The 25,213-nt window shown below is 46.2% G+C and overlaps 1 protein-coding gene across 10 annotated transcripts in view; it reads right to left on the bottom strand.

Annotated features, from left to right (window-relative positions):
* Nucleotides 1–12,293, bottom strand: part of LOC146202865 (uncharacterized) — an 87,377-nt gene extending 75,084 nt beyond the window's left edge. For 8 of the 10 annotated variants that reach the window (XM_084588387.1, XM_084588388.1, XM_084588389.1 and 5 more), the window contains exons 1-7: nt 12,087–12,293; nt 10,130–10,282; nt 9,825–9,971; nt 9,524–9,670; nt 9,230–9,382; nt 8,937–9,089; nt 290–1,060 (exon numbers count right to left, since the gene is read on the bottom strand). In XM_084588387.1, coding sequence (XP_084444513.1) covers nt 290–1,060; nt 8,937–9,089; nt 9,230–9,382; nt 9,524–9,670; nt 9,825–9,971; nt 10,130–10,282; nt 12,087–12,191 — 1,629 coding nt within the window. In that variant the 5' untranslated portion in view covers nt 12,192–12,293. Of the gene's footprint in view, nt 1–289; nt 1,061–8,936; nt 9,090–9,229; nt 9,383–9,523; nt 9,671–9,824; nt 9,972–10,129; nt 10,283–11,039; nt 11,153–12,086 lie in introns of those variants that run through there. The other 2 variants (XM_084588396.1, XM_084588393.1) reach the window with 2 other exon arrangements.
* Between the last annotated feature and the right edge of the window lie 12,920 nt (nt 12,294–25,213).

The raw sequence follows: 25,213 nt of genomic DNA, 5'->3' as shown, positions 1-25,213 counted from the left end.
CAAATCGCAAAAGAAAAGAAAGGCTGCCTCTATTACATACATATATATCGTATTCTATTTCTTCGTGCTGCTGTCCATGCTGTACGGAAGCAGTTGTCATGCGCTGTCTTCTCTTGTATGAGACTTGCACATACACCTCTCATAAAATTATGCCTAAAAATTCTGCAAATTCTGGTACGGGAATGCCGGTAATACTAACTATCAAAGGCAACGATAAGGTCCTGGAACAAAACATACATACACTGGACAAAAAGGAGTGCAGGTTTTCACCTCCACCAGTTATAGTCACCTTTTCAACGTCGTCCCTGCTGATGCAGTGCAGATCTTCACCATAAATTAAAGTCCCCTCTTCAGAGCCATCAGAGTCCTCACTACTGCTCGGGAATGTGATGGTTACATCAGGCGACTTCTGTTGGTTAGCATCGGAGTACAGGTCTTTACCACCATCAATCATACTCGCATCTTCAGAGTTATCACAGCTGCTAAAAGATGTTCTGGTTACATCAGGTGACTTCTGTTCGTTCACACCAGAGGGCAGGTCTTTACCTCCATCAATTATAGTCTCCTTTTTAAAGTCATCACAGCTGCTAGGGGATGTGATGGTTACATCAGGTGACTTCTGTTGGTTCACACTGGAGGGCAGGTCTTTACCTCCATCAATTATAGTCTCCTCTTTAAAATCATCACAGCTGCTAGGAGATGTTCTGGTTACATCAGGTGACTTCTGTTGGTTAGCACCAGAGAGCAGATCTTTACCTCCATCAATTACAGTCGCCTCTTCAGAGACATCACTACTGCCGGGGGATGTGACGGTTGCATCAGGTGGCCTCTGCTGTGTAGCACCAGAGAACTGATCTACACTTCCATCATTCACAGTCGCCCCTTCAGATGACCTCTGCTGCTGTGAAGCCCCAATGAGGTTATTTTCTCTGTTGAGCAAAAGACCAATCCTGAAGAGCTTGATACTGAGCTGTTCCATGGCTGCACAGGCGGCCACAAAACCAGAGTAAAACTCGCTCATATCTGTCAAGGAATTCACGTACTCCACAATCATGTCCACCTGCATGAAAAATAGTTGCACACCTCAAACAACAGTACACTATACATAAGCCTCCAAACATAATGACACATTTACCAAAAATCAAGTGTGTTTCTGCATGAGGTGTTAAACAATGAAACAGCAGAAAGCATAATCAATCATCTCTGGCTGTTAACCAAAAGGAGATGCTGAACCCACTATGAAGTGGGATGCCTACTTCAAAAGAAATTATGCAGTGGCTATGCTAATCAGGGTGAACACACCAGTCTGTCATTTACCCTATAATGGCCAAGTAGCATCATTCATCAGCAGCAACTAAAAAAGCACTTTAGTTTTTCGTTGAATATAAATTTCATATGCCAACTCTTAGTAAAGCAAAACAGCCTGAGAAGCATAGAAAAACACGGGTGCAGCATCCGAACTTTTTGCTCAAGTACACTTTTTATCAGAAATATCAAAGCGTAGTTACATTTTAAAAACACAGGCAGGCAATTTAGTGCAAGCACAGAAAAAGGAAATAGTATAGGTCATTCACAGATAGCAGTTAATGCTGTGCACAATCTCTGGCTTGTTTGGTGCGCAATGCGAAATGTTACTCCACAGCTTGTGTGCCCAGCAGGCTTTCACCTGCTGCTGCCCCTAGACGAGAATTTTTAAAGCAGTGGGCAAAACGAGGAAAGGGAAAAATTGTGTTGCAATCGTTTAGTGGCAATGCAATTAGGGGGTTTACAATAGGCCACACTCCCTAAATTGCTGTGTGTTCTGAAGTTCATGAGGGTGCAGTGACTAAACGCAGGTTGAAGGAAAAAAGTTAACAGTCAGCGATGCCAAGGAAAGCGTTGGGGATGGTACTTTATGTATTTTTTTAAATGTTTACTTGGATAATCAAGTAAACATTAAAAAAAAAATACATAAAGTACCATCCCCAACACTTTCCTTGGCATCGCCGACTGTTGGCTTCTTTCCTTCATGTATTATAACGAGCACCCTCATTTCCCCTTAATTGATCTCCAAACGCAGGTTTGTTATCAATGACAAAGCGTCCGTAAATGCTCGGTGAAATTATTATAAGTATGTCATGTAGGCCTGCAGTAAGGATCTGATTGAAATGCAGCAGCAGCCCAGTGGTTTTAATTATTTCCTGGGCAGGTTTCTGCGAGGACAGCACAACTATAAATAGTGCGCCGAAGAAATGACAAGTGTCACCTATACAAAAGAACCCATTTTTCTCAGCACATGCAATGGCCGTTGGTCTGGCAAGCAACCAAGTATACTTCTATATGGACACATTTCCATGCTGTTCACTCCTGAACATTAATGAAAGAAGATAGGGCAAATACTTTTATAATGAAATAAAAAAGTGCAATGGCAAGTCAACTTGCGTACGCTTTTAAGAGGGGCTACTTGCTTGTTTATTTTATGGGGTTTAACATCCGAAAGTGACTCAGGCCATGAGGCGCCATAGTGGAGGGCTCCGGAAGTTTCGACTACCTACGGTTCTTTACCGTGCACTGACATTGCACACACAGCACATGAGCACCTTTCCTTTTGCCTCCATCAAAAAGCGGCCGCCACAGCTGGGATTCGACCCCGCATCCTTGGCCACAGAAGACGCGTCCCCTAACCACTGCACCACCAAGGCAGGGCAAGAGGTACTACTGATTTCAGCTTTCCCTTAGCTTTGATCTAATCCCAATCACTCAATGTCACATAATTCAATTTTTGAATGCTGATTTCAAATGTGCAAATCATGTTTCAATAAATTACATTTTCATCAGATAATTAATCAGCCAACATTACATCAAAGCAATGGCTCAACAAAAAATAGCCTTTATACATGGCTAAATACTGAGTAAAGAATGCAATCATCGAAGCACTTCTCCTATTTTACCTTACTAGTAATTTTACAGCACTTACAATCGCATAATCAAGGTGTGCCAACCAAGCATCCAGAAACTGTGCACAATCCAATTCAGGATTGTGCACAGTTAGTTCAGGATGCGCGTGTGTAAGCACACCTTCCATTCTCCTCTCAGATAAAGAGCTTGTCTTTCTAAGGAACTGATACTGTTGGCACATGTGATTCATGTTTTTCTGGCGTTTATATATCATGCTTCAGGAGAATAAAATTTGTTGGAAGTTAGCGCTCATGGTGTTCGTCTCTCGCTCTTGTGTCCTCGTCTTTTGCTGCGCTATAGTGTATTGGAATCATGTACCAACAAGCCCAAAAAACCACGCTACTGAACATTTTGTGGCTATTTAGCCAAAATTAGAGCCAAAACATATCACCTTATATGCAGCAGAATATAGTCCCTTCAGAAATTTAATTTTAGTGCTCTGGAATATAATACCGCCATGGAAATACTATTCACATCGACAGCACTGCAATACAAACCAATAAAGCGTTAGTGCATCTTAAAATCAGTACATTATGCCATGCAAATGCAATGGCTGCACTATTTGGAATTCCGCGAAGCCTACGTCGGCTGCACCATGATGAAAGCCGAGATCCACCCCTGCAGCCTTGGCTTCACAACCACAAAAAGTTTTCCGAGAGCACAGTATCACCATGAAGGGGAGAGATAAGATCAGATGTACTGTTGGTTGCAATGTTGCACTTTTCTAATTAAAAGTAAAGGCACACGAGGAGATAAATGAGAGTATCCGCACTCAGGTTGATTTCCCCAGCTTTTGCTTTTTCTCCGAATGCTATCCCTCATCCGTTTGGAACTCTGCACCTACTGAGAGTTAGAAGAATTTTGTTCACACATAAGCACTAAAACATTGAGCAGTGCAATAATGCTCTCAAACCTTTTATAGTTATTTTTGGAAGAAACATTTACATGTAAATAGGCATGCTGGAATTATACTTTTATTCCTAGGAGTGTTGGGAATAAAAAAAAAAAAAAAATTGCTTTATTGCACACAGCAGGGCTTTATGAACATGATGGAACGAAGTTATGGATTTTGCTGCTAAATATTTAATGCTACAAAGTATAATCTGAACCTACAACAGCTAGTTTGTAATAAAATGTGCCAAATGTGGTTATACTTACTCCTCACATAATGAAAATAGTTGTAACTGCCATTTCCCCCCTTGCAGCTTTTGGCAACTGAACACGAAGTGAGGGTAAAAATGAAGCCTTCCTTCATTTCTTCAGGAAATTTTAACCAATTACTATTCAACATTTTCATTAATAAACCTGCATACCAAACAAAATAATACGCTTAAGTTGAATTTCTCAGTTCAAACAAACAAAAAGATACGATAAAAACTTATGCCAACTCTATTTCTTGAAAGCTGGTTTAAACCAAAAAAATTAAGGCGACATCTCTGAGATGCAAGCCACTACTTGCTGGCTACTCATCACATGTTTCAAGTGGTAACAAGAGGGAATAAAAGCGTTAAAGCCAAGAGCACTGCAAGACATTAAGATCACTGGAACAAGTAATGCAGCTGCAAGTTTTGAAGAGCTACTCAGTAGCTTTACGCATATCGGACAAAGAACAAGGCTCCTCCACTTCATCAAACGTCTTATGGCACTGCACATTGCTCTTCCAAGCTGTCATTGCTTTAGTAGATCCATTACATAGTGCTCATTTCAAGGCATCTAAAGACATCAAAAATGCCCTTAATCATCCCCCTTCACTGACTCACAGCTATGCCCAAGCATCCCCAAAAACTATAATGTTCTGGCTTCCACTATAGTTGAGCAAGACTCCCATCACCCATCGTTGTACGTGTTAACTACAAGCTTAAGTCCCTCACTTCTCTTAGATTTCTGCTGTGGTCACTTTTTCTTTCTTTCAAATCCAAAGCTTTTTCCTGCAAAGCATTTTTCCTTTCATAGCTTGTTCTGAAAGTAAATGAGCAAAATATCTGTTGATCCCCAAACAAGAATAGGATCAAGTTATTCAGATTAAAAGGCAACTGAACAAAAAGGCCTAGCCCCACTTTCTCAAATGAGGCAAGTGTATGTGTCCCCTGCTCTATCCTCAATGCTTTTGCCTTTTTGTTGCGAAAGCAACACTACGGTAGTCGTCGAGCCATTTCACGTGGCACAGTGAGGGCCAAGCTGCGCGATGTCAGAGGCAGCAGCTGGTGTGTTGGAGCTGCCGCCGCGGCTGCGCTTCACTGCGCACTCTGCCGGTGCCGGAGAAGTGACGTCATAACCACAGCCGGAGCCAGCTGTGCATCACTCTCTTCGTTGGTTGTGCGGAGAAGAGGTGCGTGTGGTGTAATATATAGCTAAGAGCGTGCGGCCAGAATCGACCAACTATAGAGAAGGACAGTCCGGCCGCTGCTCAGCGCATAGCCTAAGTTATCTTAAATGTAGCCATGCAGCTGTTGCGCTGTTGCTTTCGAACTCAACTAGGTTCAACCAGAGCTAAACCGCTGCCAATTCCCCCCCCCCCCCCCCCCCCTGACTAGTTTCGGCATAACCTAGTTTTCAGATTCATTCTTTTATGCCCGACTACCTTGAACACTAACCTTCTTTTCACGGCAATAATGCAGCCACTGCTAAAAGGTGGATTCACACAGCAAATGAGATCGTGGAATAATGGCACATCAAGTCAAGTCGGGGGACCATCTTAATGCTGACAGCATTCAAACTCCTGATTAAAACAAAACGTTCCCAGAACAAAAAAGCGCCCTCATTTTTCTGTCCATGTTATCATGAATGAGACAGTTCATCAAGGTATGCAATTTGATCGGCCATGTGAATCCATCTTAAGCACTACTATTTTTGCATTATTTACTCGTACATAAACTACTCCTGCAACTTAACGAAAGGTAATAGCGCAAAGGAAGACACACACTCGAGAGAAGACAACACAGGACACGGGCTAACTCTTATCTGTTTTATTTACGGCAACAGCAGCAAATATATGCTGAAAGGGACACATGTGCAGTGCATATTAATAACGGAAAGGCAGAGTCAAAACAAGGAAACAAAATATTACAAAACACTCAAGAAAACTGATCTCTGCCTTCCAGAGCAACACCGACATATCGCTCATACCTTTATCTCCCCCTTTTCCTATGTGACAAGCTTCCAAATGTTCACGCGCTGTCTAATCGCGGCCTCTGCCCACGATCTTTATGTCACTCAGTCGTAGCTCGCATGCAGTGTAGTTCGCGCAATGTGCTGCCAAATTTGTCCCTCCACCTCTTAAGGGCCCAAAAATGATCCCCTGCCCGGTCATTAATACAGTGGCGAGTCTGGCCTATGTAGGCCTTCCCACAGGTCAGCGGGATCACATAAACGACCCCTATGCAGCAGTCGACAAGCCGCTTAGCATACTTCTTACATCCGTTCGGAGAACACTACCGGCACACTATGTTGGTTTGCCACTTCACGTGGTGGCAGCCTTCTGCATACACGGTACCACAACAAGCTTAACCGTGTTTCTCCGGAACAATCATCTTTCCAAACATGGGTCGCTTGGTTTTCTGAAGAAGGGCTTTCGTAACAGACATAATGACCACTCAGGGGTAACCGACAGACAGCAACCGGTGTATTTGCTTACTAGAATTCAACTGCACAGCATGTGGGTACGATTTTGTAAGGGCAGACCTCAAGCATTGGTTAGCAATAGCTCTTTTCACAGTTTTTGAATATGCCGATAGGTAGGGCAAAAGTCCTTTCAGTGCTCACGGAACGTACATCCCACAAACATGACTATTCCCTAAAGTAATGTTAACATCTAAAAAACTGCAATGAACCCTGTGAAAGAAGTTTGTGCGTAAACACCAGACCTCTCCCATTCTGCCGAAAGTTGTCAAAAATATCACCCACCGCGTCAGTGTACGTCAAGTGTGGTAGTTTAAGAAGATCGCCAGAGACAAGGGATATGCATTGGTTCCTGCGTTGCCCCGGTTCTTTGCAATGTGTTTTTAGCTTTTGTAGACAACGCTCTTGAACAGAGTTTTAATTGGATAGGCGTGCTAGAGGTGTTTTGATACATGGATGATTTTAAACTACCACACTTGACGTACACTAACGCAGTGGGTGATATTTTTGACAACTTTTCACAGAATGGGAGAGGTCTGGTGTTTACGCACGAACTTCCTTCACAGGGTTCATTGCAGTTTAGATGCTAACATTACTTTAGGGAATGGTCATGTTTGTCAGATGTATTCTTCATGGGCAGAGAAAGGACTTTTGCCCTACCTATCGGCCCATTCAAAAACTGTGAAGAGAGCTATTGCTAACCAATGCTTGGGATCTGCCCTTACGAGGTCGTGCCTGTATGCTGTGCAGTCGAGTTTTAGTAAGGAAATACACCAGTTGCTGTCTGCCGGTTACCCCTGAGCGGTCATGTCTGTTACGGAAGCCCTTATTCCAAAAACCAAGCGAGCCATGTTTGGAAAGACGATTGTTTCGGAGAAAAACATGGTTAAACTTGTTGTGGTACCGTATATGCATAAGCTTGCCCACCACGTGAAGAAAGTGGCGAACCAACATAGCGTGCCGGTGGTGTTCTCCGTTCCGAAGAAGCTGGTGCAGCTGTGCTCACGCATTTCGCATATTAAAAAATTGAACGGCTGTAAGAAGCATGCTAAGCGGTTTGTCGACTGCTGCATGGGAATCGTTTTATGTGATCCCGCTGACCTGTGGGAGGCCCTACATAGGCCAGAACAGGCACCGTATTAATGATCGGGTAGGGGATCATTTGTGGGCTTTAAGGGGCAGAGGGACAAATTTCACAGCACACTGCGCGAACTGCACTGCGTGCCAGCCGCGACTGAGTGACATAAAAGATCGTGGGCAGAGGCCGCGATATGACAGCACGTGAACTTTTGGAAGCTTTTCACATCAGAAAAGGGGGAGACAAAAGTGTGAGCGATACGTCGGTGCGGCTCTGAAAGGCAGAGATCAGTTTCCTTGAGTGTTTTGTAATATTTTGTTTCCTTGTTTTGACTGCCTTTAGCTGTTGTTGCCATAAATAAAACAGATGAGAGTTAGCACGTGTCCTGCGTCATCTTGTCTCGAGTGTGTGTCTTCCTGTGCGCTATGACCTTTCGTCAAGTTGCAAGGCACCAGCTAGCCCGTCGTCAAATTTTGTTAAAATACTCCTGCTAGAAAACAAGTCGACAGTAAAACCTGGAACAATAACCTAAAAAAAAAGGCAGTTAACAGAAAATAACATTCATCCAAAAAATACATGAATTGTGTTATGAAATCAAAATGAAAAAAAAAAAAGTAACAAATTTTAAAAATAAACCAGAAAGTTTGAGCGGTACCTAAAAAAGAATAAAATTTTATTAATTGTTATTTTACCTCAATACCAACAACAACCTTAGTGACAACGTAAGAGGTCCAAGAACAAAGAACAAAGCTTCACTGACAGATCGAATCCTAGCCGCTGTGGCTGCTTTCTGATGGAGCCAAAAAGCAAGGCGCCGGCGTGCTGTGCAATGTCACTGCACATTAAAGAACCGCCAAGTGGCCAAAATTTCCGGAGCCCTCCACTATGGCACCTCCAGTCCATTTAAGTGTTTCACTAGACAATGGCCATTTGCCTTTCCTTAATACAGCATGAAGTGAAAATAACCTAGATGTGGCTATGCATTTTGGAACTGCGCAGGAAGCAGAATTCTGCTGTCTACTCCAAAGCCACAACCGTTTTCAGACCCCCCTTTTGAAGCAGCAGCCCCCAGCTGCTACTGTCTTGAAACTGTGTAAAATAATGCCACTGGTGATTGCTTAGAAGTAACACGTCACTGTGCACTTCAGAATGAAGCCTGTTTACCCCACTACGCGAAAACTGTATTATATCTTAAGCATTTCAAAGCAAAGTACTGCCTGGCTGACAGCGTTTTGAGCATCAATGTGTTCACGGAACACACGCGCATCCGGCTAAGCATAGTTGTACTGCAGCAAGGACTTACCCCTCTGAACACTTGATTTATGCTTTCCGAGATCACGGCCCTGTCTTCGTGAAGTTTCTCCAGGCGTTCCTGCAACTCTTGTCGCATAGCCATGCGTTCGCTTGTATATGGATCAGGACTTGGCAGTGGCGGTGGCGTCTTGCTTTGCGAAGTCTGAAAATGGGATGTGAAAGCGCGATGACACTACGCAATCTAATCATTCTTGTGTGCAAGAAATTTTTTTTTTTTTTCACCAGACAGAGCAGGCGGCAAACATAAAAGACACAGGCGCGTCCAAGGCGTCAAGGACGTACCCCTCTAAACACTTGATTTATGCGTTCAGAGATCCCGGCCCTGTCTTCATGAAGTTTCTCCAGGCGTTCCTGAGACTCTTGTAGCATAGTCGTGCATTCGCTCGTGTTTGGATCAGGACTTGGCGGTGGCGGTGGCGTCTTGCTTTGCGAAGTCTGAAATTGGGATGTGAAAGCGCGATGACACTATGCAATCTAATCATTCTTGTGTGCAAGATCTTTTTTCACCAGACAGAGCGGGCGGCAAACGTAAAAGACACGTGCACGTCGGAACACTCCAAAGCGTCAAGGACTTACCCCTCTGAACACTTGATTTATGCGCTCCGAGATCCCGGCCCTGTGTTCATGAACTTTCTCCAGGCGTTCCTGAGACTCTTGTCGCATAGTCGTGCATTCGCTCGAGTATGGATCAGGGCTTGGCGGTGGCGTCTTGCTTTGCGAAGTCTGAAATTGGGATGTGAAAGCGCGATGACACTACGCAATCTAATCATTCTTGTGTGCAAGAATTTATTTTTTTTTTTCACCAGACAGAGCAGAGCGGGCGGCAAACATAAAAGACACGTGCGCGTCGGAACACTCCAAGGCATCAAGGACTTACCCCTCTGAACACTTCATTTATGCGTGCAGAGATCCCGGCCATGTCTTCATGAAGTTTCTCTAGGCGTTCCTGCAACTCTTGTCGCATAGCCGTGCATTCGCTCGTGTATGGATCAGGGCTTGGCGGTGGCGTCTTGCTTTGCGAAGTCTGAAATTGGGATGTGAAAGCGCGATGACACTACGCAATCTAATCATTCTTGTGTACAAGATTTTTTTTTTTTTTTTCTCACCAGACAGAGCAGAGCGGGCGGCAAACATAAAAGACACGTGCGCGTCGGAACACTTCCCAAGGCGTCAAGGACTTACCCCTCTGAACACTTCATTTATGCGCTCCGAGATCCCGGCCCTGTCTTCATGAAGTTTCTCCAGGCGTTCCTGAGGCTCTTGTCGCATAGCCGTGCATTCGCTCGTGTATGGATCAGAACTTGGCGGTGACGGTGGCGTCTTGCTTTGCGAAGTCTGAAATTGGGATGTGAAAGCCCGACGACAATCTAATCATTCTTGTGTGCTAGAATTTTTTTTTTTTTTTTTTCACCAGACAGTGCGGGCGGCAAACATAAAAAACACGTGCGCGTCCGAACACTCCAAGGCGTCAAGGAAATTGGAACCAGTAAACAGCCCAGCAAAGCTGCTTTTCAGACATTCACTGCTAAACACTCTCGTTGCATAATATGCTGTACTCGGCACTTGAAATGAGATAACGCACATATTTCGAAATGCCATCAAGTGCTTCCTTTGCATGTTTAATTCCGTTATTTCTTACATTGTGGTTGACAGCGCTTAGACACACGGACAGAGCACAGGAAACAGAAATAACAACACAAGCCAGCTCGTTGCATGCGAGCCGGTACGCGCGGTACGGATTTCGAAGGCTTTTGAAACGAACACAATGGATCAGCACCAACTGGCCCGACAGCTTCTCCTATGCAAATTAAGTAGCCAGATAAATGTTTTTGCCGTTCACTTTACTCTGGTTACATTTTGATGTCTCTACTGCTATTATTATTTTATTTGTGTTTGTGTGTGTGTGTGAAATTAACTGAGCAGTTCATCGCATACGAGCCGGTACGAGCAGCGCGAGCTTCGAATTCTGTTTGAACGAACACGCAAATTAAAATTGCTCTTTAAGTAATGGTACTATAATATTCCCCGTACGAAATGAACATCACAAAGCTAGCAAGCTATCCATATACTACATAGCAGAGCAAGTACTAACCACTGTCGTCATTGTAAAAAGACTGCAGCACATACAACTAAGCCGAACGGCCGAGCTACGCAATCATAGCGAACAGAAACCGTCACGATCACGCCATTAGAGTCCGAGCGCTGATCACGTGACCTATATTTCCATAGAAAAACCGAAACGCCAGAATCAGAACTGCCATAAAAGAAGGGGAAAAAAATCAATATCTTTATATATAATAATAACAATGTAATTGTAGTAATAATAATTTGTGAGAAAAAAAAACCGCGAACTTTAACTACTCACCGCGGATCTGAACATGCTATGCATGGCTATGCGTGAAGAGCGGCGCCGTTGTGGTGAGTTCCAGACATGGAGGACATGGAGGAAGTGAAGATTCCTTCCTCCATGGTTCCAGCATAAAGGCACATGGTTAATATCGTGTTGGCCCGACGCGGTAGTACAGTGGTTAAGATGACGGCTGCTGTGCCGGAGTACCCGGGTTCGATCCCGACCGCCGGCGGATGCGTTTCGATAGAGGTGAGACAGAGGGGCGTCGGTGTGCTGAGCGATGTCAAGATACCCAGGCGGTCGAAGCTACTTCGCAGCCCCTCCACTACGGCTCCTCTTTCGACTTTCACACCCGCCTTTCCTTTCCATTTCGGCTCGCTGTTCTGGTGTCCACAGAAAAAGTGAGATAGACATTGCGCCTTTCCAGTAAACCAATGTATTTCGCCTCCACTGAAACGCAAACGGCGTGGCTTCGATTTAATTCCGCGATCTTTCGACTTGGCAGCCGAACGCACTAAACAATATGGCGGAGAGCTGAGCGTTCGTCGCCATAATGTGCACGACATGCGCATTTTAACATTTTTTCTTGTAGCAATGTTCCATTCACACGACAATGGTTCACTTAGCGGCTGATTTCGCCGAGCACCGTTCAGAACGCATGCATATGCATTCCAAAAAAACGATCGACGGACGCCTGCAGCAACGATGTCGACACCGTCATTCGGTCAGTGCCTACACATACATTATGTTACGATAGAAGAGGAAAATGGTGCCGGTACGCATACACACCTCATTGCGGCTCTTGAAAAGCTGTGGATCTGTCAAGGTCTGGTACAAGAAGCCGGCAATTCGACTTAAGGTGCTGGCGGGTTCTTCCGTTGTTCTTTTGTCCATGGAGCTGTTTATGCATACGTTAACGCGCAGTTCCTGCCATCACTTATGGGAGTAGCTTTCCACGGTGATCGACGTAGCACGACTGTTCTACGTGTTTCTACGGCAGTGGTCGTGACGTAAGACTTGTCTCGCGCAGCGCCGCACGTGTCACTCGCTCTTCTACCTCAAATTTGTTACGATAAAGTGTTTAGTACCTCAAAATTTTTTCAAATTATTTTAGAAACGCTATTTCCTTATTAATAAGTTGTCTATCATAGAGTCTAACCCGACATCATAAATTATCTTCTTACACGTGCATGAACTCGGCCAATGCCCCACTATGGGTATGTACTATGTGCCATATGCACCGAGGAAAGAAGAACAAGCACCAGCGCATAGTATACACAGAGTAACCATGAAATCAATTCAGGGAACAACAGCAATAGTGCGTGACTGCCACGTCTGCTCTTTTTGTTCATAGTGGCCCAGCTAAAAGTAATCAATATATATGGTTTAGACCAGTGTTCAAATGGGCGTCGAAACCTGCGCCCGTAGAAAAAACACTGCCAATTTGCATAGTTAAAGGGATCACGACAGCCAACAATTGAGCATAAACTGACTATTGCATTTTACTCTTCACACTTTAAATTATAAATCTTCGAAATTTGAGCTCATTCCGTGCAGTATATAGTTTTAAAATTAATTTTTAATATTAATTTCGGAATCAGCTTTCTGGTCTGGCAACCATTAGCCGCTGACGTCTGCCTTTTGTACTGCGGAGTAGGCACACGCTGGAAGAGGAGGGTACGTGAACTGAGTGCAAAGTGTGAGGTACCATTGCCAACTGTAACAAACACTAAAGACACCTGCTGGACTACTTCGAAGGGGCGTGAACACGTGGCAGCGGCGGAGACCAGGCGGTGGCGAACTGATGCAGCGGCCAAGCCGGCTGTTGGTATGTACTCCACGCACAAGAGGGGCATCACTCAGGAGATGTTCTATGACAACTCCCTGGGGAGCGCCCTGCTTTTATGCGAAGCATATTGCTAGAGGTAAACCACAGCCCTTCGTGACGGTTACACTCCGTGCAAAGAATGTGGAATGCTTCGTCACACCACGTGATACGCTGACGTCACGACAGAGGAGAGACGGGGGTCCAGCTCGCGCCGTCGGCTGCGGTTGCACGCCGTGCGGACCACGTGTTATGGTGACGTCACACCACGTGATACGCTCACGTCACGACAGAGGAGAGACGGGGGACCAGCTCGCGCCGGCGGCTGCGGTTGCACGCCGTGCGGACCACGTGGTATGGTGACGTCACACCACGTGATACGCTTACGTCACGACAGAGGAGAGACGGGGACTGGCTCGCGCCGTCGGCTGCGGTTGCACGCTGTGCGGACCACGTGGTATAGCGCAGGTTTATATATAAAGGGGAGACAATTGCGCTTGCCTCCAGTAGACCCTCACAAAAGGTGGCGATGCCTCCAGGGAGTGCAGCCGAGCGGTGGAATGAAAAGTGAAGGCTGCGGCGTGCTGCAGAGAGCCCAGAAGAGCGGGAAGAACGTTTGGCCAAGGAGCGTGCTCGGCATGCGGCTCGGCGACTACGATGCTCCACTGATACGAGCAACGTAAAAGCACGTGTAACCAAGGAAAGAAAAGTTTAGCCAAGTGTAACCATGGAAAGCCGAGTTTAGCAATTAATATGCTTCGCATCTGACCAAGCTTAACCAAGCTAAGCCTCAGCCATTTTTGAGGCCCGTGCGGGGGTGCTGCGCACGAAGAAATGGCACGCGCGGATCTAGAACAAGGACAACGCGGATGTCTTGTGTGCGGTGTGCGGGCGGGAGACAGAGACGATCGAACATATTTTGTTGACTTGCCAAGTGCTCATGGCATGTCAACCTAGCGGGTCAACTTTGCCGCAGGTGCTGGGGTTCACGTCTGAACAGCCGCAAGGAGACGCTGCGGAGGACAGTGATGCGACGCAGCGGGATCAGAGGGCTGCGGCTGTGGAGACAACCAAACGACGCCTTGAGAACTGGATAAGGCATACTAGATAGTGTTGGTGACGTTGCGCCAGGGCGGGACAGACTCCGTCACAGTAGGGAATGGACTTGGCTAGGACCTGTCTGGTCCACCTGGTAAAAAAGGGAAACCTCAGAACCAAACCAAACGTCACAACGTCAATTGTGACGTCTCCATGTCGTCTGCTATTCGCAGTGCCGGCTGCACTCTAGCATGCACGTCGCGGATGGTGGTCTCAGAATTTTTTTTTTCTTCAGCAAGAATTTTTTATTCACATATTCTCTTTTCTTTGAGTAACCACTATAATATGCGAACTTAGAGATCCTCGGGCTTTGTCCAGAGATTGCTGAAAAGGCCGAAATCAGAAAACTCATGCTGTATAATTTAGGCATGCAATCAGAAGCGTATTATTCTTACGTTATGAGAGTTAGCTTATTTTAGCAACAACCGCTACCGCATAAAAAAGGCACTTGTCCAATGTTTCCTTCGGCCGTGTACATGTGCCGCGAAAGTGGGGAGGGGATATCGTTATGTGCCTGATTGTTGAGCTATTCCCGTCGCTCTTTGGGTCCAAAAACTAAGCGTAAATCTCAAACAGGCGTACCTTGACGCGAGAGCATACCTTGCGACATTAGAGCAGCAGCCAAAGCTTTGGAACGAATCGCTATCCTCGTGACTTGCTGTTATATGTGCGTGTTAGTCAGACTTAATTATTTCGGCTGGTAAGGCATTTTTGCAAAACTATGTTCAGTCTGGCCACGGCCAGCGCACGAAAGAATGTGCCGCCGCCACCGCTTCAGTCCTGTCATCGCAAAAATTAAAGCGATTCGATTGCTCTACACTGCATGCCCGCACCGAACAAGAGCAGTCGTCGATTTGGGGTCGCTATACTGCCAGAACTACACTCGATGACCACACGCAACCGCTAAAGCTTGTGAATACGCGCTCCGTCATTGCCGAAACTCTACACCCTGATGCGCATATACTCGAGCTAGGCCTACTCGTCGCTGTATGAGCCGGCAGTTCGGCGCCGGCTAACATTTCTGGACAAGGTCATTGCTGATAACAATTAAGGAGGAACATATAAAGTTTAGCTTCTTGTTTTTTCTTTTTCTAACTCGGTTAAGCTGTTCAGGCCGTTCACTCGAGTATCGGGTGTCATGTTCCCGCTGGCCTCCAATCTGACCAAAACAGATCGGACGACCGTCTGCAGATCAGTTCCATCGGCGTCGCGGTACCGAAAACCTCACGATAGCCTCCTTTATAGGAGGTTATGACCTGACACTACGGTGATAGGCAACCGTTGGCCATGCTGGCGTCATCGCCGGCATCATGCGAAAGATCAGTGCGTTGATAAGCTAAGGAACCGTGCAGCCCACTAACTGTGAGTGTGCCTTATGCCGAAGAAAATATGCCTTACTCTATATCGCTTTCGGCGGTAGCATATCTTCATCAAGCACTACTACATGAGGGACGACCACCGTGTCAATCGTCACAAGAAAAAAAAAAGACGTGTCCTTTCATATTGCAGCCTGCCTTGCAGACGACGCTACACCGTGTATAGACCCTATTCACTATCAGGTTTAGCAGGCGGCCGTTGTGGCAACCCTGTACTGCGGAGACGCCATAACGTTGGGCGGTTCGAAACTCCTCCTGCTCGTCCCTCTCTGCGTCCTCCCTGCTGCGCGCCTTTCATTTGTCGGGCACTTGAGACGCCGTTTGGAACGCCGTCCAACCAGAGCTCGAATTTCACCAACGCTGTACCTTACTTCGCCATAGGCCCTCTCTCTTTCTCCCTTTCTCATGTTGCGTTGTTGTGCGTGCCATGGTTGACGTCGCACGAGCATTTTAAAATGGCGGTCGCTCTCTGTGGGAGGAGCTTCCGAATTCCGATTTCTATCGCGTTTTTTTTTTTTTTTTTTTTTTTTGTAATGTGCGCCGCGCGCTAGGCACTAAAGCTTTGCGAGTAGAATCACAGACCTGTATATTATTCACAGAAGTATAAAACAGCAATACGTCGAACGAACCTGTCATCGCCCCTTTAATCAAATAAGAAGTAGCCCTGCTATACTTTTCATGCATATTACACTTTGTTATGAGGTCCTTGCGCCATTTAGCTGCAATATCAGAATTAGTAGAGTGACGTTCCCGCTGGGGGGACTTCGTAACCATTATACTTCTGCTCATCGAGCACGGCGAACCTGCGCCGCAGTATAGTGCTCTAGCCGCAGTGCGAGACGGCCAGGCGTCATCTATTGCGAAGAGAAGTAAACTTTCCTAAGCTTTTATTACATCATATTGAATGGTTCTTATTACAAATGAACGAAAATAGGCACACTGTGTTGCATCCCTCTTGGAATGCATTGCACTGCGCCCGAAAAGTCTGGGGTGGCATATCATAGGGGGAGAGAAAGAGGTTTGGGGAGAATGTAGGCATGAGCAAAACATGCTCCAGAGTTACGGCGTCAACACATTCCGAGCACAGAAAAAAGGTCTCCAGGACGAAGAGAGGTAATCCAAGAGCAGGAAATGCGCTTGAAGGTAAGCACAAGCTGCTACACGACGCGACGACTGGCTTGGAGCCGAGGTCCAGGGAGCACCGCGCGTACACGCCTGCTTTTTGTACGTGAAGGCTGAGGAGTGACTGATTAGAGGGGAGAGATGCCGCCCGGAATAACACTTGTACAATGCTTCCCAGTGACTTCTGTGACGTCCACAACTGTGACACGCCCCACTCTTACTGGGTGCATCTGTGAGGCCGCTCCACCTTAGCTCCGCCCTCTCATTGTTAAGTCGCCTAATGCGGGCGTTGCCACCTTGTCTTTCTCCTGTTCAGGTTCATGGAGAGACAGGCAGAGAGAGAGAGCGGCGTCTGCTGCGGCTATGCGGCCGCTCCGCCTCAATGCTGAGCCTTGCGATGCGCGCGTCGCCAACTTCTCTTTCTCCGCTTCAAATTCACGGAGAGGGAGAGTGAACGGCTTCGGACAGACGTCGGTGAAATCCGTGATTGCGGCTAGTAGTGCTACGCACTAAAAAGAAAGGTCGCGCAATAGCTCTGGCTTGGCCAGACCTAGTTTTGCAGGGTTTTAAGCATGGAGGTGCAAAGCCGACATTCGTTTCTCAATGCGAAAGAAACGCGTGAGGATGGCGGAAACAGAGCACGTGCGAGAGAGAAGGGAGAGCGACGTCTACGGCCGCCGCCATCTATCGGCTTCCAAATCCGCTTACAATGGCATGCTGAATGAACTAAACGTGCAATAGTGAAACCGAACGCTTACTGTAGGCCTTTAAAACCTTGCGCCAACCACAAAACTCAAAAATGCAAATTTTCAACTCATCCCGGCCGGTTCTGTCAACAACAGCCACCCGCCGTGATGGTGCATGCGTGCTTTGGCGCTCGGCTACTGTGCTCAACGATGAGGGATCGAATCTCGGCCACGGCTGCCAGTTTTCGAGGGGGGGGGGGGGGATATAAGCAAGGCGTCTGTGTGTTGTGCATTGTAATTGAAAATTCCGTAGCCCTCCACTCCGTCGTCTCCCGTAGCTTGAGTTGTTTTGGGACTTAAAACCCCATAAAAGAAACCAACAATGCAGTCGATAGGAGTGATGCAAACGACGCATGTGGGCAAACCATACTGAATCCCAGTAGCCCTTGCGAAAGCATGTGACTTCCGTCAGAATTTCTGCTATGCAGGGGTAAAGTGAGCTCACTTTAGCAGGGTTCCTATTTTCGACACACATGGCCGCCGTTCGGTGCCATGTTGTTTCTCAGATTGGCTGTCAAAAAAGTCACGTGTTTCAAATTTGTAGCGCGAAATTTCGGTCTATCGAAATGACTTTTTGCGGTGACGTTAAAATGACGTGAGCGTGAAAACGTATTTTAGCACAGCTATTCATGATGCCTGGATGGTATATTTAAGAGAGGAAAGAACTTACGCTTGTATTACGAATGAAGTGAAAGGAACTGCCCACTGTAGAGAGCCGCCTTCTGAAATCCGATCGGCTGACGTTGTGTGGCGGGAATAAGTCATGCATAAACATTATGTCAAAATAACATTTAATTACGTAAAGAATGTGCTGCATTGGAAAAGTTTGGGAAACGAGCCGGTTGCCAGATCAATGGAAATACTAATACCGAAACCGGGCAAACCCCCGCAATTGGAAAATTGGAGACAAATTTCCTTAGCCTCATGCATGGGGAAGTTGATGGAGCACGTAGTCCAGACGAACGTGCTTCATGGAGCAAAACGACCTGTGGCCGCACGAGGTGGCCAGTTTCCGACCACACTTGTGCGCGCATTTTGGATTGGAAAAAATTTATTTCGTCAAAATGCAGATGCAGACGGTCCGCTCTAGATGGCCTCCAGCCTATGACTGGCGGCGACTTTGGCGGCTCACTCGGTGGCCATGGATTGAATGCCCGGGTCCGAGCTGACCAGAATGGCCTCCCATCGCTCAAGAGAAGAAATTTGTACTGGATCCTCCGGTGGAGGTTCTTTACATTGCCATAGTATATAATCATGCGTGGCTGTTTCGACACTGCACGCGGGGTTAAAGTAATCCGGGTACATTATTGCTAACAGATAGGGGTTAAGAAAGGATCTCGTCTGGAGTCTCCTTCAAGCGATCTCTTGTGTCTTATTCAACGTTTTATCAGGTGGTGGAAATTTATGTCGTTCCAATCTGTAATGGCTTGTGATATCGTTGAAAGATGAAAGCCCCACTTTGGAGTCATCCATGGATACGAACGGCCTACAGACTCGTTTGTCGAAACCTCGAGCCATGTTGTGGGCCGATCCATTTCCCGGATTCCCCGAATGAGCCGGCACCCATATCACTTCAATTTCTTTGTGTGGTTGCCTGGTCAGTTTCAGTCTGATGTGCCGCAGTTGAGATTCTGGCCCCCGCAATGCTGCACTCTCATTCTCGTTCCATATAGGTTCCAGTTATAAGTGAAACTTTTAAAAAAGTTCCTCTTCCGCTGTTTCCTAATATTTTGTCACTATCGACTCCGATGCCCGCAGCCGCCCGTGCACGGGGGCGGATTAACAGTGGTGAGGGCCCGATTCGATAAATATTAGGAAGGCCCCTGTAGCCCCTACCACCCTATCTGTCCCATGTTGTTATGTTTGAGACTTGACGAGTTTAGAATTTTCTACACAGAACACACGCCATATTTATTCGAAAAATCTGCGCACCGTTTGTTAACATCGCCTGAGCATACACTTTACCGCGGAGCACAAGGATAGACCGGTGTCTAGACTGAGCTCTTTTAGAAAATCACGGGACACACAACATCATCCCTCAAAAATGAGAACGCGAATTCGTGACAAAGATTTATTGAGTGGTTATTTTCTTGACTAATTCGATAGCGCAGGATGATTGGCTGCATGTGAGCAAAGGCGAAGTATAGAGATGAGTCTTATTCAAAAGCTATTTGCAGTTTATTACCGTAAATACTCTGCCAATAATCAAATATTTAATTTTGTGAATTCATCCAGCAAGACAAACTGAAGCTCGCCTGTGGTTTTAAGTACAGAAAATACTATTCATTACTCCAAACGCTGGCATAATGCGCGGTGCTAAATCTGTTTGAAATAGTGGCGCCTGCAGAAAATGATATCGCTACTGAACTGGAGCAAAAATAAAGCTTTAACACGCTAAAAAAAAAAAATATGTAACTACGTTTACATTTCATACAGATTCTCTGCATGTAAACACTATATATTTACATTTCGCACATAATTTCCATTTTCAAAACAGAATGAAGCCCTTTTGCAGGTATCATATACTTTTTCAGCATTCAATTTACAGAATAAATTTACATTTTACGAGGTAGCGTATCCAGCTCGGTCCACGGAGTAGATGCTGCGGCGGCGGTCGGAAAAAATAGGGTGGGCACTTAAGCTCCGCCTTTAAACTCCCGCCCTCGCCTAGCGCGAGCGGCCATGCTGGTGAATCATGTGCCGAACCATTCGTCCGACCGCCTGTGCTTCGCGCTGGTAACGCCGGACCACTGTACAGGCGCTTTGGGTGATATTTTCGTGTTCTTTTGGGCGCAATGCTCCTCCCCAGAGGAATGAGCCGTGTGTGCAAGGTATTACCTTGAACTAGTTGGATAGGCGCGCGTACGCTATGAAGAAAAAGTGCAAATGTGCGGCGGTACGGATCCAGATACGACCGGGAGTGACACGACGGTCGACGCTGATGTGTTTCCTGAAGGGACCTACAGTGATATCGTCGGCTATTTAGTTTATTCCTCCTGTTTTGTGAGTTTGGAAGAAATGAATGCATTAAAATAACTTGAGACGCACAACTATTTCTCCAGTGTGTGGGTGAAAAACCTGGCTGCGATGCGTCTACGAGATGAAAAGTGCTTCTGCTCGGAAATTAAATTACACGAAATGGTTTACGTGAATGAATATCCACGACTTGAAGAAAAAAAAAATTCTCGCTGTGAAGGCAGCGCTTACCGTTACGAGAGAGTATCAGATGTCCGCGAACCGAAATTTGCGGAGCACGTCAAAAATGCAGTTGACAAAGATAAGCCCTGCATGTCCACCTACATAGCCATTTCATTTTATTACTTTCAAGGCTGCTCAGGCGTAACACTGAGTGAGAGGAAAAAATCAACAAAAAATAGATGTAGTTACAGCACATGAAGACAAGCATCCTTGGATGTGTGAGGAGCTTCGATGGAGACGACGGAGGACGGGTTGTTCCAGTTGGGCGCAGTTTTGAGCATAAAACAAACAGGGATTACTTTGGAGAGAGGAAAATGGGAAAAACAGTGACTGCTTGGGGTTACTCTTTACAAAACATATTTTGTGAAAAAGTACTGAGGTATAAACGCAATGTTGAATGGAAAGTTATGCAAGATAGGTTTCACTGGACAGTGGAAACTTCATCCATGACCAGTTTATCTGCTGTGCATGTGCCTATTTTGCTCAAAACGAAAAGTGCTCCTTTGTGCAAGCCTAATAATTTTATTTGCAGGTCAATCGCTCTCAAAGGCTCAGCGACAGCCCCGACGGCGTCTCTGAAAAAAAAAAAAAAAATGATTTGCGCAGTTAATCAAATGTGGCGGAAGTAGACGCGTTCAAATGGGATGAAATGTGAAGTAGGTACTCTAGCCCTGCTTCGCCTAAAAAAAGCAACGCGGCATCAGACAGCGTTCAAACATAGCAATAGTAGAGCTTTCCCCTTCTTTGCAAAACAAGTTCACGGTACATGCAGTCACATACTCCCGTAAATTCGAGTTGTTGGGGTCCAAATCAGCTCGATTAATGCCAGCCACACACACCGTGCGCCGATCTGTGCTCAGCGTCTTGGTGCGTTCGCAAATGTCTGCGATGATTCTCGGCAAGCGAAAGAAGTGCGTGTTTGTCGCCTTCTTTCGCATCGAACTGTCGCTTCGGTTGGAGCAGCCAAATATAAAGCAAAAAATCATTTCGTAGTTGCTGAAAGACGCAAACGAACATGAAGCAATACGCCGACGCGCGTTCCGCACTCACTGGAAGTGAACCACTACTCTAACCAGGCTCGTGAGAAGCAGATAGTGTATCTCTTTGTCTAGTGTAGAGATGATAGTAGCGACAATAATAGCGCTACAGTTAGTGATAACCGTAGCGGTGACGATGACACTGTAGTTAGTGATAACGATGATAGTAGCGATGAAAATGACGGTGCATTCTGTTGATTACGGTGATGGTGAGAGTACCGATGACAGCCCTGCCGCGGTGGTGCAGAGGTTAGGGCGCTGGACTACTGTGCCCAAGGATGCGTAATCGATTAACGATCGCGGTGACCGCTTTTCAATGGAGGCCAAATTCAAGGCTTAGTGACGTCAGTGTTCGTTAAAAACACCAGGAGGTCGAAATTTTCAGAACTCTCCACTACGCCATCTCTCATATCCTGAGTCGCTTTGGGACGGTAAACACTATAAATAAACCAAAGTCCCATGAAAAGCTTGAAGCCGTACTTAAGAAAGGCGCACGAGTTATCGGTACTCCATCACTAGTCAGCACAGCGCCAAAATTTTTAGGCTAACTTCTTTAACAATGCAGATATTCCATATTAAAATGATGTTCCTCCTCTTCCGTCGCGCTAACACGCCGCAGCGAGTGCCAAAATAAATTAAAAAAAAAAAAAAAAAACTCCGGGACGACGCCCCGCCCTTGGAGCGCCACGAAGTGGTGCCGTGGTGCCACTGACTCTTGGTTTGTTTACTTCCGGTGGTGCTCCGATTTTGTTCGCGTTTCGTGCGTCGGTCGGTCGCCATGTAGTTGCCATGGTCCGCATGGATCTAGAGCTCGAAGCGAGGCTTAGCGAAGCCGCCGCACCCGCTGGACGACAGCAGCATGTCATCGCCGGTGGCGACGGAGACGACGGCCTACCATGGTGCGTATCGTGCATGGCGCGCGCGCTACGGCACATAAGTTATCGCAACTTTATTGTTTCACAAAAGGCGGTTTCATGTTTGCTTCGGCGCCTTCTCACATTTTACGTAAAAACAAACGTCATGTTTGCAAACAAAGGTGGCGCTGCGATCGACAGCGACAAGGGGTGTAGGCAAAAACGCAGCGTGCCTACACTGCGCTAAGCGACGCCGACTTCGAAACCAGTTCGCGCGTGCAAATATTCTGAAGCGTGAGCTTTGCTTGTTCGTAGAAATAGTTTGGTCATTGCCGGGAGAGTAGTTCAGCACTTTACTAACCAATTACTGCTGGAATTACCTGGCGAAGAGCGCTGCATTGGCTTCGTTCTCCGTGGTTTTAACAGCGCGTGGCTACGGTGGGCGACTGTAGTGACTGATTAAATTAAATGAAAACGAGAAATCGCAATGTATAAGAAAAACTAATATATAGTGAACACTGTCTAACGTTTGGGCCTATTGTTAGCGCATGCAAGGACGATGATATGAATGATTGGAAGTTCGTTTTTCATATGACGACTATTTTGACGAGTACGTACGTTTTCTGCTGCTGCCCACCGGGGTGGTGCAGTGGTAAGACGTCCGACCACTGTGCCGGAGTTCCCGGCTTCGAACCCGACCGCAGCGGCTGCGTTTCGATGAAGGCGAAACGAAGAGGCGTCCGTGTGCTGTGCGATGTCAGCGCGCATTAAAGATCCCCAGGTGGTCGAAATTACTTCGTAGCCCTCCACTACCGGCTCCTGTTTCTCTCTTTCCACTGTCATTCCCATCCTGCTCCCTTCCCTTACGGCGCGGTTCGGGTGTCCACAGAGCAAGTGTGACAGTTACGGCGCCTTTCCCTTCCTGTGAACCAATTACTATTATTCTGCTCCAAGCACCTTCACCCTAAAGAACAATATTACCGGAACTAGAAATCATATTTTTAGCTCACTGTACCAGCAACGTAAGTCATAGGATTTCACTGAATGAGAAAAACTCAATCTTCTATAGTTGTTTGTAGCATTCGCCAAGTGGGCGCGTTGCCAACTTGTTTTATGCCGCTCGACTAAGACGGTTTTTTTTTTTTTTTAATAACGTTGTTTTTGCCTCAGGGCATAATGGAATATGTAAAAATAGAGGGGTAATAATTGAAAGAAAAAAAGTTAGATGTTCTAATAAAGTTCAAGGGAGAGCGATGATAAGACCCTTGAGTCCAGGCAATATATGAAGATGAGTTGTTCGGCGAAAGGCCCACTGCCGTCAGGTGCCGATTTCTCGTCGGCTTCAGTGCCGGGCAAACCAACAAGTGGTGAAAATCTGCCTCGTGATCTGGTGACTTGCAGACAGGACATCTTGGACGTTGATATAAATATCGATATTGCGGCCATGTTCATGTCACCGCAGGTGTGAGGGCAAGACTCCAGCACTAAGACTAAGGCGTTCGACGTCTGTTTAATCGCACAGACGTATAGTCAGGGTCATTCACAAGTTAATATATACATGAAGGCTCGTAAGAATGCTGTTTTTTTGTTTTTTTGCTATGAGCGCAAATGCAATGTTCTCCACGATATCCACGATCACTTGCAGCATAATTTGCGCGATCTGCTGACATTTTTTAATATATTGGGAAAAATTTTATTCAAATGCGCGTCATATTCTGCTTACTTTTCATCCCTCACAGCCAATTCCACTTTGGGACATTAAGCTTCATGTACCGTAAATACCACGATTGAAAATCTTGCTCGATCAGAGCTGATTGTACATGGTTATAATTATGATCTTAATGACCTTCAAAAATAAAATTTAATACTCTCAGAAATAGCGCTGCTTGACTTTGTCCGGATCCTAACTTTGTTCACTCGATTTCTAGGACCGTTGATGAAAAGTGCGTCACTCGTTGAAATTCGGGAAAGTGAAAACAAAGAAAAACTATTTCACAACTCTTGGCCCGTTTCGGCAATATCGCGCTGGTGACCGCTCAAGGTAACTGCATGCAGTTGCCTTCGCTGCAGCTTTTGTGTCCATTTCTGTACGAAAATATGCACGGGTAGTACCGCACATGAATGGAACTCACAGTGCGGTTTCCTAACTGTGTTCGATTAAGATCATACGCGCACGGAATATCACGTACGTCTAAACTTCATGTGGCCTGGTATAGTATATACACCAAGACGTGAACGAGCTGCAGGTGTTTGTTATAGCGCTATTCGTCGTGTGGTCGAAAAGCAATAACGACAATTAAGAGTTGCAAACGAACTGATCAAGTTTCAGTGCAGAAGTGCAACGCACGTTAGCTGTCATGGCAACCCGTCGCCGAAGGGTGTACAATCGCGCTCAACGTCTCTGTCATTCGCTCTAATCTTTATCCGACCGCAAGAAACAAGTGAAAACCGGTACCATTTTCTTTTTTGTGCCTTGGTGGCGCAACCAACAGCACCACATATTGCAGGAATATCGGGAATTATTCTCTGCTACATCTCAAAAACGCAGCAAGTGCCGCGCATCCACTGCAGACGGCGCATGCTTTTGCCTACACCACGAAAGCCACTGCTGTCGCCAGCGCCGCCGCACCTCCACTGACGTCACGAGCTGACGTAAAGCG

Source organism: Amblyomma maculatum, chromosome 1 (assembly GCF_055883805.1).
Source record: "Amblyomma maculatum isolate TAMU_Amacu chromosome 1, ASM5588380v1, whole genome shotgun sequence".
Classification (NCBI taxonomy): domain Eukaryota; kingdom Metazoa; phylum Arthropoda; class Arachnida; order Ixodida; family Ixodidae; genus Amblyomma; species Amblyomma maculatum.
Note: the sequence above shows the minus strand (reverse complement) of the source record. Positions and strands in the feature narration are given on the sequence as shown.